This window comes from Ambystoma mexicanum, chromosome 12 (genome assembly GCF_040938575.1).
Source record: "Ambystoma mexicanum isolate Mex_15411 chromosome 12, UKY_AmexF1_1, whole genome shotgun sequence".
NCBI lineage: Eukaryota > Metazoa > Chordata > Amphibia > Caudata > Ambystomatidae > Ambystoma > Ambystoma mexicanum.
The window spans coordinates 90012968-90027784 of record NC_090936.1 but is presented as its reverse complement, the minus strand read 5'-3'; the positions used below and the strand labels follow the sequence as shown (position 1 = coordinate 90027784).

The 14817-nt window shown below is 44.7% G+C and overlaps 1 protein-coding gene across 1 annotated transcript in view; it reads left to right on the top strand.

Annotated features, from left to right (window-relative positions):
• The window catches only part of DNAJC2 (DnaJ heat shock protein family (Hsp40) member C2), a 630220-nt gene that overhangs the window by 331851 nt on the left and 283552 nt on the right, over positions 1–14817 (top strand). The window contains exons 8-9 of the mRNA XM_069628062.1: positions 6208–6299; positions 6376–6497. Of these exons, the coding sequence (XP_069484163.1) occupies positions 6208–6299; positions 6376–6497 (214 nt within the window). The remainder of the gene's footprint in view (positions 1–6207; positions 6300–6375; positions 6498–14817) is intronic.

Below are 14817 nucleotides of genomic sequence, written 5' to 3'. Positions count from 1 at the left end.
AATGTTTTACATGCCAATATTGTGATTATGCATTACGTAATTTACATTTTTAGAAATGGAATTGAATTACTTTTTTTTTTTAAAAAAAAGAACATTCCCAAATACTGATCTTTGGCAGACAGGATTAGTTAATATCCCTGATTACATCTGGTTTGCAATTATATGCCCAAAAAAATCTTGCGTGTTCTCAATGTCTCTGGGCTTAGTAAGATTGTTGTTTTGGTCTCCCTTGATCCCCTCCCTTGCCTCGTCGCGCTCTGAAATACTTGTGTAGGAGCGCAATACAAATAAATATCAATATCAGTGAACAGGATGGGAAAGCCTTGAAGGCAAGAGCAATGCATGGCAAGCTGTGCTTTCCTTGAACAGGCTAACTTAAATAGCTAGCTTTACGACACAAGTGCCGATTTTTATTAGCAAACCTTCAGAATTGCATAGCAAATTACTATGCGACACTGCTTATTTTATGCCTTGCAGAACATCTTCCTTCTCGAGGTCTCCACTCGTACACCTCCAACTCTCTGAGGGTCAGACGCGTCTCCAAGCAGAGAGTGGGTGGCAGATCCCTTTCCTTGACTGGGGCCTCCCTCTGGAACGGCCTCCCTGCCTCTCTCATACTTGAGCAGAACCGCCTCCGGTTCCGGAAGCAACTCAAGACCTTCCTTTTCGCTTCCACTTTCTCTCTTCCTCTCCTCTGCTGAAGTCCCTGACTGCTCCATGCACTGGTCACCCACTGAACTCGACCCCATGCTCCTGCATGTCCAGTTGCCCTCTCACTGCCTCCGGGCCCCATCTGCAGTTAAGGGTCTGTATCTGCAACCCTATAGTCCCTTCTTACTGCACTTATGAGCCACACTCGGGCAGCATTTATTGAGTTACCTGCACTCGCCTCCCCCCCAGCACTTCACCCCTCCCCTTCCTCTTTCCCGCACTTGTGCCATCTGACTTACACAAGGCCTAGTAAGATCGTTGTTTTGGCCTCCTGTTTCTCCCTCCATGTCTTTTCGCGCCTAGAAACTCATGTGTACAGATGCATTATAAATGACATATAGCATATCATACTTAAGGCCCCCTCCGGTGAAGGCCAAGAGAACTCCTCAGCGGGTGAGCATCAAAAGCAGAGGAGAGACACTGCTATCCCCGCTGCATTTTCTGAGCGTTATGGTCCTGAGAGTCGTAGAAGTAGTGGCCTCAAGTTGTACAGATGTGCAACGGGAAGTGGTGTGGAGGCTGACTGTCCCACCAAAGAGAATAGCTCTTCCAGTTCTGTGTGGTACTCCGGTGGCTGGCGAGTACCGGAGCACTCGAGGCGTGAAGCAGACTCCCATCACAGAAGGCGCAAGCACTGGAGTTGTGATCGGAGCAGTCAAACGTTGAGTCCTGATGCTGGAATCAGAAGTTGAACCAGCAGCGAGTCGGAACGAAGCGCAGAAGACTGGTGAGTTTGCTTATGCGAGGTGACCCCAGGGCGCTCCATGAAAGACCGCTGTCTGGAAACATACATTTTGAATGCCGAACTAATGAAGTAAAGTATTTTGGGAATAATTCTTACATAAAGAGGAGTGGGAAAATGAGAGACTATATTAATTGTTGCCGAAGTAAAGAGAGGGCAATGCTTGAGCAGGAGAACCAGCAATGCCTAAGCCAAAGAGGTAATAAGAAATAAGAGGGAAACGCATTTTCCTAGAGAAAGAACACTAAATCGGAGACATTATCAGCAGTTCATTGGTGAAGCAAGAGACCCAAATGTCATCACCCTTGCCCCTGGCCCTCACTGGTGCAAGTCAGCCTTCCAGTTAGGGCCAAGTCAAAGGCCTTAAAACCTCATCCAAGACTCTCTTGGAGTCAGTCCTGGTGCCTTCGGCACCAGGCTCATAACCATCATGATGACCAACATTAGAATGGGACTATTTACTTGGGAATATTTAACTTGGGGGGGGGGGGGGGGGGTTCAGCCAACATGGAGGCACACACACAGCTCAGTTACAAGGAACTGAGCTATGCGGTCTAGTCTTTTGGGTGTGTCAGGCCTGGACTACTTTGGGTGTGTCAGGCCTGGTACTATTTCACCTGGACTACTTTACCTGAGACTATTTAAACCGCACCCAAACAGCAGAACAGGCTTTGCGTTATTCTGCTGTGGGCAGCGTAACGCTCACCGTGTCCAGTTCTTTGATGCCAGTTTACCTTAAACCAAGGACCTGCATAGAGAGAAGGAACACTACGAAAATTACCTGGAACAGTATCCTGTCTTCAATCCATCGCCGACTTCAGTTCTACTCACCTGAAGGTACGAACTCCATCATCCGGCACCGCATGCATCCTGGAATACCATAACCTGCAAAGAGGAAAAAGAAAGACAGCATTAGTAAGCGTTTACTCACGTTTCCTCCCGAATGAAGAAAGCCACACAATTCTTACCTGGGTAGTCCTCTCCTGGTTGGTATCATAGCTGGAACATGACGGCGCTCGGCGAGGAACATCGCAACCTGCAAGGAGAGAAAAGACACAGGTTAGCAATATAAAAGGCGAAACAGCACTGTGCATTGCGCATTACTTACCGGACAGCATCGCGCACACCGCGCTTTCGCCTACCGGCCCATGCTCATCTTCAAACTGCATGACAACAACAAAATAACTTTCCATACCTAAAAGGAAAGAAACAAGACATTATTATTCGAACTAAGAGGAACATAAGAACTGCATATAAAGACTGTAAAGCAGCAAACCTACGGAGTTGCAGCAGGCCTGGATTCCCACAGGGGGCTTGCACCAGTGAAGTAACTTGCTCGCGCCTCGCCCCCCCACATCTACGCACCCCTGCCATGAGGAGCAGGACGGAGAATCCACCTTTTACAATATTAAGGTGAGGAGACGGCCCAAGGGGGAGGAAGGAGTTGAGGCCAAGAGAGGTGGGAAAACATGAAGACAATCTGGTATTGAATCCAGCTCTCCAATATTGCAGACCCATCTTTAACCAGAGGCCTTAACAAGGGACCAGTAGAGGGTTCGAGAGTGCAAATCATCCAACCAGGGCTGGGTGGCGTCCCCGTGGATACCAGGTGAGCGTAACACCAAAGGTCGCAGGAAGAAAAATCTCTTTGTAATCAATATCAAGGGGGAGAGGAAGTTAACCTACCTTGCATGTGGCAAACAAGTCAGAGGAACAAAGGACATCAATGGGTATTACGTCCTTTTCGAAAGAAGTTATAACTCTCAAAGTTCTTGAATTTTGAAGACCTTTTTATGAAGTTTGAAGTAAACCTTAGCACAGAGTACTGGTAGTTTTAGTAGGAGTGTTATCCTGGCAGGTGAGTGTTCCAGGAAAGGGACTTTTTAGTGGTTTGTCCTGGCAGGTTAGTGGACCAGGAAGAAAACATTAAAGTACTGCATTGTGGTTGAAGGTTGTGGTGGAAAGTGGCAAAAACACTAGAAGGTGATGATTTGAACTGTGATAAAAACTCATCCTGACAAATTGTTATTGTGTACAAAGAAAAAGATCTGGAAGGAGTTGGAAGAGGTTTCGTTGAAGCAGAAAATTGTGAAAACTTTGAAAAGTCATATTAGAACAGACCTTTGTGTTGCATTTGATCCATGTGCCAAGTGGAAGACTTATGGAGTCAACTTTGTTGCTTTTTCAAACAGACTTTGGCTATTGAAGCTGTCTTGACTTGTACTTTGATGTAAGAATCCTGCTTTAATCCTGGAGAAGGGGGAACTGACCTAGGTTACAAGAAAGTTTGGTTATGAAGTTGTGTTTGCTAATACTTATTGAATTGCCATCCAATACATGTATGTTTTATTATGTTTGAGGGACCAAAACCATTTTAGAGACTTTTCGTTTAGCCTTAGTTTAAAAGTAAGCTAAATCCTCGGTGGGTTGGGGAAAGTGAGGTGTTTTTCTCACCCTTATTATTTAAATAAAGATGGCTACTTGTGAATAAACTTGATCTACTTGTCTGTCTCGCATTTCTGACATCTCACAAACTTTTTGAACTTTTGGGCACAAGGCCCCATTCAATTTAGGGACTTGCCTCCTAAAGTTAGGTCTTCTATTCTTGTTGATTGGTTTGATCCCTGCATAACTACTTACCTTCCCTTTCCGGTGTTGAGGTGAATTCTATGCATTTCTCACGTAAGGTGACAGAATATATGTTTTATATCTACACTGTTGTGTGATATTACCTGCTTGATTTATTTTCCTATTGTGTTTTTGGGCCCATAATAAAAGTATTATTTTTGTAGAATCATTGTGTATTTTACTGTGTGGACTCATTCTAGACCCCTATCCCCACTCGACTCTCCTGAGACTTAGCCTTGACTACTCTCCATGCTTACCAGGGATACCCTGTTCACTATAATAAGGGTGTCCTTCTGAAATCTGTCCACCAAGCCAGATTTGAGAAATCCATCATGACAATATGTTTTGTATGAAGATGAAAATCTCACTTCTGGCAAATGGGAGTTGTTTTCAGCCTGGTCTACAAATTATCATTAAAAAAAAGATTACCAGTTTCCAAACCTTTTGTTATATTGTTCTGTACACATTACAGATACATAAAACAGAATGACATACAATTTACATATTACTTTTGAAAGGGGTGATCTTCAGTTAACACCAACAAGTGTTTTACGGGCGTCGCAGTCATTTGCACGTGGGGGCCAGAATCTGCAGGGTATGAGTGGCCAATTACAACAAATATAGAACATAATCCCACCAAAGGTTCTTACATAAGAACTGTTTAAATCAAATGTTTTGGAGACAATACAGAACGCTGTGATTAATATTGCATATAATAACAATCAGATGTTCTGCATAATTAGCAAAGAAAGAGAATAATGTTTTTTTGTAATCTGTGTATACAGGACCATAATGTCCTCTATATTGTGTACCAGATATCTGTCAGGATAAATACATTTACCCGAGTGTAATTATTTGCTATTAACCAACATCATATTTGGAAGGGTCTGCAATACCATGAACACCTATCAATTTTTGTTGTTTATATTGTTAAGAGGATAGTTAATTCGAAAACCATTATCAATAAAGAAACATGGTATATCATTGATTTTACTTGCAAAAGAAAGCATAATTTGGCGATAACCCCAATATTGTCAAAAAATGTTCCACAGGAAGTATCTTTATTCAGTGACAATCCACATTTAGTAATTTGTGGAAAGAATCTAAACTGTAGACATGAATTGAGCTGTTTTATAACAAACATTACAATCAGTATTACACGAACTATCAGTTTCTTGTAAGGAGGGAACTAAGCTGCATAAGTAATGCAAAAATGGTTAAAGGAAATATATCTGCTGCTAGCAGCTTGTCTTTAGGCACATCTAAAAGTAACCAAAAATCCATTGTGTAAAAGGTTAGGGTGAAACGCAAACTGCAAACGTATCCAAACTGCACTGCATTGTAAAAGGCTGTGTGCAATGTTAAACCGTACAAGAATTCAAAAGAGAAACAATGTTTCCCAGTACTGATAGTCTGGAGGACTCATCAGTTTCACATCACAATGTGCAAAAGGCAGAGGAAGGGAAGCTGAAGTCTTTCCATCCCTTCAAAAGGTCAGGACAGGATAAAAGCAGAGCAAAAAGAATGGGCTTTCATACAAAATATGATGAAATGGTTAATGACCGGGATGCCACAAAGACGTGTTGGTGTTAACTCGGGATCACACCGTCATAAACTTACACATGAATTGTCATTTAGTTTTATGTGCCTGTAGTGAATGACTAAATGTCGATTCTATTCCTTTTAATTTAGTAAAACCATTTGTCATTTTCATATATAGTAAAGAATTGGTTTTTAGTTATTGGTTGTTATTGCAGTACACATTCGTTTTTTGAAACTACAGAAAGAGTAGAACAATGTTTGGAAATGGGGACTTTTTTTCTTTGTTTGAAATTGCAGTATAATGTTCTTCTTTCATATAGTGCGCACCCTCATTTTCTTTAATTGGAATGATCGTAAGTGAGTTCTTGAAGCTCCAGGTGTAGAATGGGGCAACCATCTGAATACGGGCATTGGCAATGCAATTGGGGCTTTGTTTTCAAAGATCTATACAGAGGTTACATGATTCAAGGTCTCAGTTGTCAGTGTCAAGATGCTAATAGAGACTGCGTACCACTGTTAGAATTGCAACACTTTTCTTTTCTTGTAGTCTTTGGTAAGATAACCTCTCCCTTTTAATTTTTCAGTCGGGATGAGAGAAGGTGGATTGAAAAGCAAAACAAAGGAGCTAGAGCACAAAGGAAAAAAGAAGAAATGATTAGAATCAGAACATTAGTTGGTAAGTCCATGTCAAATTTCACAATTCTCTGTAATCTGTACTTCTGCTTCATTTCGCTGATTGCATTCTTTGTTAGACAGTGCCTATGCCAGTGACCCTAGAATAAAAAAATTCAAAGAAGAAGAAAAAGCTAGGAAAGAAGGTGAAAAGAAAGCCAAAGCGGATGCAAAACGGAAAGAACAGGAAGCCAGAGAAAAGGTATGTTCTCATAGTAGTTCTCTCTGCACCTGTTGCTGCTGTTCCGCTCACTGTAAAGTAAAACCAAGTAAATGAGCAAATACATGCACGCTAGCTAGGTATATGGATTGCCCAACCATTTGGCGCAAGGTTTGATATTACTTTAGCTCCTTGGACACATGCTGAAGTTATTACTGAGGTGTTCACATCATTCGAGAAGTGCATGCCCCAATGAAGGGGCCACTGAAATATTTTACATAAAACAAAGCAACGGACACACAAAAACGACGGTAATGAAACAGATTGAATGCTAAACATATGACAGAACTGTAACCATAGGCTGGTCTAGTGAGAAGCCCAGAAACCTAGAGATTCACTGTGGCCCTGAATGCCCACAGGAAGCATTAAACATCATGGGCGCTGGACCTTTTAAGCACTATTATTTGTTTTTCATGGTTACAGTTGAACAAGGAAGGCCTTTTCTGAAGATCCCAAGGCAGATCTTCTTTCAGCATCAAACTGGACTGCTGGGCTCTACATCCCATAATACTCGGCATGGTTCAGCAGGAGCTGCCAATGAGTTAATGCTGAAACTCATAGGTGCCCTGTTTAAATCATTGATACTCTTTCGTCCTGCCTCCTTCCAAGCAAGTTTGGAAGGAGTGGAAGTAAGAACATACCTTAGTGCTTCAGCTGCATTCTCTACCAGTGTCAATCTCCAGGAGTCACCCGATGTTCTCATGATCGAAACACATTGCAGCCATATTCTAAATATTTTGAGGTTGTCTGAAGCATATACAGTCAAGGGGGTATTTCAAAATGGCAAAACTTTTATTGGCTGCAGTCATGATCTGAGGTCACATGTTGAGTCAGCGGGTCTACCATACCCCCGAGTTGTAAACTTGTGACAAGGTATTATGTGGTCAACTTTTAATGGAAACTCATTTAGCAGAGACTCTCGCTGGATAAACTCTGCATAGTCATTTATCAAAAGTCAATTTACCCACTACCACTGCATTTTGCCAGTCTATTCAGTGCTAGTGTTAAGGATTTGAAACCCACCTGGAACACTATCACCCCAAGTGCTCCAAATGTGGTGGCTGTCTCTGGGATCCTGTAGCAACACCTCCAAATTCAGCTTGTGTGCAGACACACTCACATTTTCGCTCTCTTCAAGCAGATGAGGCTCTTTTAAGGCAGATCATATGTTCAGGCCTCAGAATTTGCACTATCCAATTAGCCAGTGATGATTGACTTTCGGCGAGTAAGAAATGGTGTGCTGTGTATGTGGAGAATTGAGGGGGCACGTGACTCTTATACCTGGCCAGTCGATTGTCGGCTTGAATTTTTTAGCCATGAAAAGTTCCTTGTGGAACTGTTGGGTGCAGCAAAGGTGGTCCTATATTTCAGGCTGATGTTACAAATTGCCCATTACTTTGGAGATGATCCTATATCATGCAGATGACATTTGATGATGTAATTTGTTTTTTATGAGAGTCAAAAGGTTTGATATTTAAGTCTACCGCCAAATAATAAAAATAAGATTATGCAGCTGCACTGAAAACGGAACAGATCCTCCGCCTGGAGAAGAAACCCACACTCAACCTGAATGACCTTTCCAACTATTGCACATCTACTTTTCCTCTGCAAAGTGATGGAGAAGTCAGTGGCCATGCAGTTGCATGCAAAGATCACTCGGCACAATCTCCTACGGGACTACCAATCCGGTCTCCCACCAAAAGGCAGCACAGAGACAGCCACCATCCAAGTCACTGAAGACTCTCTGTGATCCTGCAAAAAGGGGACCACTCTGCTTACTTCTCCTCAACCTCTGTTTCCTTCGATACTGTTGACCATGAAACCCTCCACCAAATCCTTGGCAAGTGCATGGACTTTGTTGAAACAGTCCTGCAGTGATTCACCTCATACCAAGGCCAACTCTTCCAAATGAGACCCAACAGATCCGAGCACTGCCTAGTAACCTGGAGAGTTTCTCAAGGCTTCATCATGCCCCCTAATCTACAACCTCTACATGGAATCTCTGGGGGAACTCATGTTAAATACTGACATCAAGATGCACCAGCACGCAGAGGATGCACAAGACTACTTAAATCTCAATTGCATCTGTTGATGCTAGCACTGCCGGCTCATCGTCCAAGCCTCGCGCCTACTGGAAGTTCAACCTGAGAGACCAAGTACATTCTCTCAGCAAATCCACCAAGCATGCCCCAGCCCAGAATTGTCTGACTGCCATGAAGCTTGATGGATTCATGCTTCACCTCTCGCACAGTGCACAATCTCTCAGCTTTACGATTGACTGAGACCTTAATCAAAACACACATAGCTAAGAAGACCCAGGAAGCATGGTACCAGCGTTCGCGTCTCTCCAAAGGCAAGCCTTTCATCCATGCTCTGAGTTTCAGAACAACTGTCAGCCCAAGTCATCTCCCACAGATGCTACCTTGACCCCTCTGAAAGCCGTCCAGCAGGCTGCAGCAGGGGTCCTCACAGAACTAAGTTAGTTCAACCACATAACTCCCATCCCGAAGGAGCTGCACTGGCTACCCCTTCAAGCGCACGCATCATGGTTAAGACTACCTGCATTACCTACAACGCAGTCACAACCAGCACCAGTCTATTTACTCCAGAAACCAAATGTCTCTGGAGGCCATCGTACCACCGGGAGCCACAACATAGGCTGGGGACAAAGAACTGCAATATAGGAAGAAAAAGGAAAATAGCCTTTTCTTGCCATGCACTGTCTCTTTGGAACAAGCTACCAATGCAGATAAGACTGAGACCTCCCCATCCTATACTAAGGAAAGACCTGAAGATCCTTCCCTTCAAAGAAAATCTCACCAATTGCTGATCACTTCACTCAGTTCTGTTTCTTTCCCTCTGGAGTTAGTCATTCACATCTCATTCCTCTGCTACACCTCCAGCTAACTTGTAACTCCTTAGATGTTTTTGTACAGCATTCCGTGGCTTACCAACTGGGTTTGTGCATTATAAATACTATACATGTATACAGCGCCAGTGAAGATCTTTCAGCGCCAGTGAAGATCTTAAAGGATGGAGTCCTCCTGCATCTTTCTGTCTCTTATCATGCAGGCAACTCTGTTCTGTATGAACTGCTGCTGTCTGATACGCTAAGAGTTTCTGCATATATGCCGTCGCAGCAGTCGCTTTGAGGGGCGAATAGAACCCTGATGAAGTTTAACTTGCATTGGACATCCAAAATCGCAAGATTTTTATCAGCATTTGCAGCGGGTCGAAGGTTGATGTAGATGTTGGAGTCAAAGTGATGGCAACGTTACAGGCTTTGTAGGTTGGGGTGGGGGAGAGAGAGGTATAGAAGAAGAATGACCCGATGAACGGAAGTATGTTTACCACTATTAATACAGAGGGCGCTAGATGGCATCCAATTTTGTATTATTCCTATGAGGTTTGTGAAGACTTGTGTTGATTGTTTCTTGCCCAAAATTTGAAGTATCCCTTGGATCCCATCCATATGTAATTGAAATGACACTTCCAACTGGGTATAGCAGTGCCATGTGGTACATACAGACATTGAAGAGCCACAGAATGATTAATGAGCATTGGTGTTATTCCATATTGGGGAATCTGGTCTGCCCTTCCAGGTTTGGCCCACTTGTACATTTAGGGCCTGTGTTTATGGAATGTTCATAAACCATTTGAGGGTGATTCATCTTCATTGTTGGGGGGGGGGGTGGGATAGAGTAATCTACAGTCTTATAGTTGGTAGAATAGTCAGAGGGAGAGAGCCGCTGGTTGGTTTTCATCAGAGGAGCGCTTTAATTCTATTCCCCTTTTTGAGAACATCATTTAATATGCTAGATTCTCTAACACATCACTAACATACTTAATCAAAGCACCCAGTATCCATTACTTACTGATGGTCAGCAGTTTTACACCAACAATATAACTTGCCAACTTTGACCCGTGCAGCATGTATCTTGGTCTGTTTTCTTATTTTTGCAGTTTTTGTGTAACCGGTTTAAAGTTTTGCCTTTTCAGCAGGGGTTGCAAAGAAATGTCTTGAAAAAATTTAGCTCTGCACTCTTTTGTCAATGTATTTTCTCTCTCTCTCTGCCAGGATTAGCTCCTTCGTTGAAAAAGAGAAACATTTCATTAGTATGTCTCTAGGTTTGTGATTATCGTAAATGGGTCTTAATATGACCCTGTCCCTTTCCATGGATAAGGCCAACTCCTTAGGGCACACTTATTGTATCAGTTCCAGTAAAAAGCTTCTCCAATCTGTGCCTTCAAGTCCCCCATTCAGAATTTCAACATAGAGGTTCCCCTTCCATGATTTATAGATCCTCACACCTATCAGGTCAGATACACTGTGAGGTCTTGAAGGGCTCCTATTCTTCCTGCTGCCGTTTGAGTTTTTTTATTTTAGCAAAGTCCATAATAATTTCTTCATTGACAGTAATGCTTTTTTCCAGTGCTACGTTTTCATGTTCTTATTTAATTCTTCCTTGAATGTTGACATATCTTGTCTAATATTTTCTCCAGACTCGCAGGCAGGGAAGTCCTCCTTCATACATACCACTGAAATTCTCTCTCTAATGTTTGCAGTGCCCAGAGGATTTGCCCTAATTGCTGTAGCCATTTCATGTACCTACAGCAGTGTGTGCTATTCGCTGGATCCTCTCCCAAATGGGACTCCAGTTTTATGTCCTTCGTAGGACTTTGTGTAGTTTTCTCTCATTTTTCATCATTTATCTGCCTTGCAAGGTGTACCCTTCCTTCAATTTCCAGCACTCCCTAGAGCATGCCACCAGTTCCCCTCCAAGTATAGGAGTGCTCCACCTGCCACCCCCTGCGGCAGCCTCCCTACTGCGGGAAGAATGGGCTTCTATGCTACTGTGGTAAGTGAACTGTGTTACCCACCTCATCCTAAAGGCTTCACTGACAGCACAGTCACTATAACTGCGAGAGCCCGAACTAGGCCTTTGAATGTGGCCTGATGCTACCGATTTCTGTGGGTCCCCTACTCAGCTGCGTCCACGTCCTACTTCCTCTGCCATCCATGGCACCACCTATCCTTGCTTGGTCCTCCTGGGAGCAGCATGGCAAACATGGTCCTCTGCCCCTACTGCTATTTCCAGTGCCACCTAAGGGGTCTACTTGGAGTGTATCTCTATCCATGAATTATCACACCACTGCTGCAAAACTGAAATACACACAAGGAGAATCTTTATCAATGCCATACAGGATATGAGAAAGTAGTAAGGATCTCCCCGAGTCACTGCATACTAGTGTTAAAATGAAATTCTGATCTGCTTTGATATGATCTCTTTTGACTCTAAAATTGTTAATCTTGCAGAGCCTGCGGGAGATCATTCCAGAGCAATGGTGCTTGTGCTGACAGGAATTGGGAAACAAAATGGTTGACTTGTTTGTTTGGATCCTTCAGAGTTTTTTGTAGATAATCCAAGGGGTGTGGGTGGCTGGTAATGGGTGATTTTGTTAGCAAGATAGCATGGCCCTTTGTCCCAAAAATGTGTTTGATAGGCACAGGACTTTCATTTGAATTTTGTTTTATGGGTAGACAGTTGATGGAGTTTAGGGACTTTGAGATGTCTTTTTTTTTTCTTAAGGCCAAACACCAGTCTGGCTGCCCTATTCTGAATTCTATGCATGTGTTTATCAGAAAGGCCAAGAGGCAAGATGCATACTGTTGCAGTAGTCGCATTTTCTCAACATGAGGGTGTTAAGTAGTGCCACTTTGATTCAATGCCAGAATAATGATTCTTTAATGTGTGGAGTTATTAATGAGCTCTGTTGGTAAGAGAATTGATTTGCTGATTAAGAGTGTTTGGAGAATATCACCAAATGTTTTGCTTTGTCCTTCTTTGACTGTTGCGCTACATATCTTCGTTCATATGAAGGGGAAAAGGTGTATAGGATTAATCGCAAAATAGATGGTGATAGTTCTTGCCACATTAAAGCAAAGGCAAGTTTGCTGACATCCAGCTTTGAATTCTGCAGACATTCTGAAATGCCTTTGTTTGGTAGTGTTAATACGGATGTCCACAATCAACCCTGGGGTGGATTTTGGGAGGCCAACCTATTATGGGGAACAGGAAGACACTGAACTCTAGGCAACTGAACCCAGTCAAGGTAAGGTAGAAGAGCGGCAAGACTTAGACTCTGGAGGGTTGAGGGAGGCCCAGGGGCTGTGGGTGCAGAGAGCAATTTAGGATGCAAGATTTAGTTTTGGTTGGTCGCGGTGCTTAGAAATCCGTTCCAGACACCAGCAGAACACATAAACAAAGAAAAGATTAAGACTTCTGCATGGCAGACCACCTCAGGACACCTACAGGGAGTGATGTAGATAAGTTGCAACAGGAGTCATCACGTCTAGGTGATCCTCAGTGGACGAACAAAGGAGCAGCCCAGCACAACTTCTGTCGCTGCAAGTAGGCTGAAAATGCATGAGCATGAGTCCTGTTGCACAAATTGAAGGTCCTTCAACTTCCAAGGATGCACTCGGAACGGCAACTGCTGCGGCGAGGTAGCCCAGGGGAGAGATGGTCAGTCCAAAGGTTGGTCAAGAAACCAACAGGGGCCATTCCAAGGCTTTCGGAGGAGGGTGCCATTGTTGCCAGGGACCCCAATGCAGCACGACGACCTCCAGGCAAGAATGAACTGACCAGGACGTCTGGTCCCACCCGTGCACCCCGGTGGGAGGCAGGATGGCAAACTTCGTCATCGTGTGGAAGACCATCTCCACCAACGTTTGAGTGCTGGACGCTCTCTCCCACGGACACACTCTAGAGTTCCAATGGAAGTGTCTCCAAATAGCACCGTGGCCTGGCAGGAAAAACATGTCCCTCAGTGGCTGCTGGAGGTTCGGGCCATTCTAAAGAAAGGGGCGATAGAACTAGTTCCAAAATTACTCCGGGGCTCCAGAGTTTGTTCAATGTACTTCCTTGTGCGAAAGAAGACCGGGGGCTGGAGGCCCATTCTCGATCTGCGATGACTAAACAAATACATAAAATACCAGAAGTTCCGAGTGGTCACTCCTCAACACGTGCTTGGGCAGCTACAAGAGGGAGACTTTGTCGTCGTTGGATCTGGAAGATGCATACCTCCACATCCCCATTCACAAAGGACACCGCAAGTTTCTACACTTCATTGTTTAGGGGAAGCATTACCAATTCAAGGCCCTTCCCTTCGGGATGAAGTCAGAGCCCAAGTGCCAGGCTCCGGTGCCGGCCCATCTGCGTCTGCAAGGGATCCATGTCTACCCTTACTTGGACGACTGGCTCATCCGGGCCAGATCAAGAAACATTGCTGTCGAGGACAGTCCACCTACTGACGGATCTGGGGTTCTCAGTGAATTATGCAAAGTCCTGCTTGACTCCATCGCAGGACACGCTGTTCCTGGGATCCTGGCTCAACACGGTGTCATGCCTGGCATCCCCGTCGGAGGAGAGGATAGCAGCCATCCTGGGCAAGGTGCAGCGTCTGCTGGCACTGAAGATCGCCACGGTGAGGTCCATCGAGTCTCTGCTCGGCATGATGTCATGCATTTACCTCCTCTGTCTCTGCAGGTTACGGATGCGCCCGCTGCTGGAGTTCCTTGACGCCCGTTGGATCCAGGTGTCTGGAAGCTTCCTGGACAGGATCGCTTTCGACGAGGGGTTCAGTTGTGCTATAAGGTGGTGGGGCGCGCGCTCGCAACGGACCGGGGCTGCAGATTTCCAGGCCCCTCTACACCAGGAGACTGTCACGACGGACGCTTCCCTGGAAGGATGGGGAGCACATACCAGAAGTCTTCACGCAGGAGGCCTGTGGCTGCCAGAGGATAAGACGTTGCATATCAACCTTCTGAAGCTACGGGAGTGTTTTGGGCCCTCAAATCGTTCCTGCCGTCTCAAGTGCAAAGTGGTGCGGGTCCTCATGGACAACACCTCAACAATGTTTCACATCAGGAAACGGGGGCGGGGGGCACCAGATCCCCAGCGCTCTCCAAAGAGGCTCAGGATCTATGGCACTGGGCTGTCACCCAGGGGATGTTCCTCATTCCGTTTGCACATGGTCGCCAACTCCCTGAGCAGGGAGCTCCGCTCTTGCCACGAGTGGGAACTTCGGCAGGATCTAGTGGAGAGCCTTTTCCCCAGATCGACTTGTTTGAGATGGCAGGGTACACCAGGAGCCGGAGGTTTGCCAGCAGGTTCCCCCAGCAGGGGAGCATGAGGACGCATTCTCATTCCCTTGGGAAGGCCTCTTTCTGGATGCTTTTCCTCCGTTGCCGTTGTTACTTCGAGTCATCAGTCAACTCATACGGTACCGGTGCCGAATG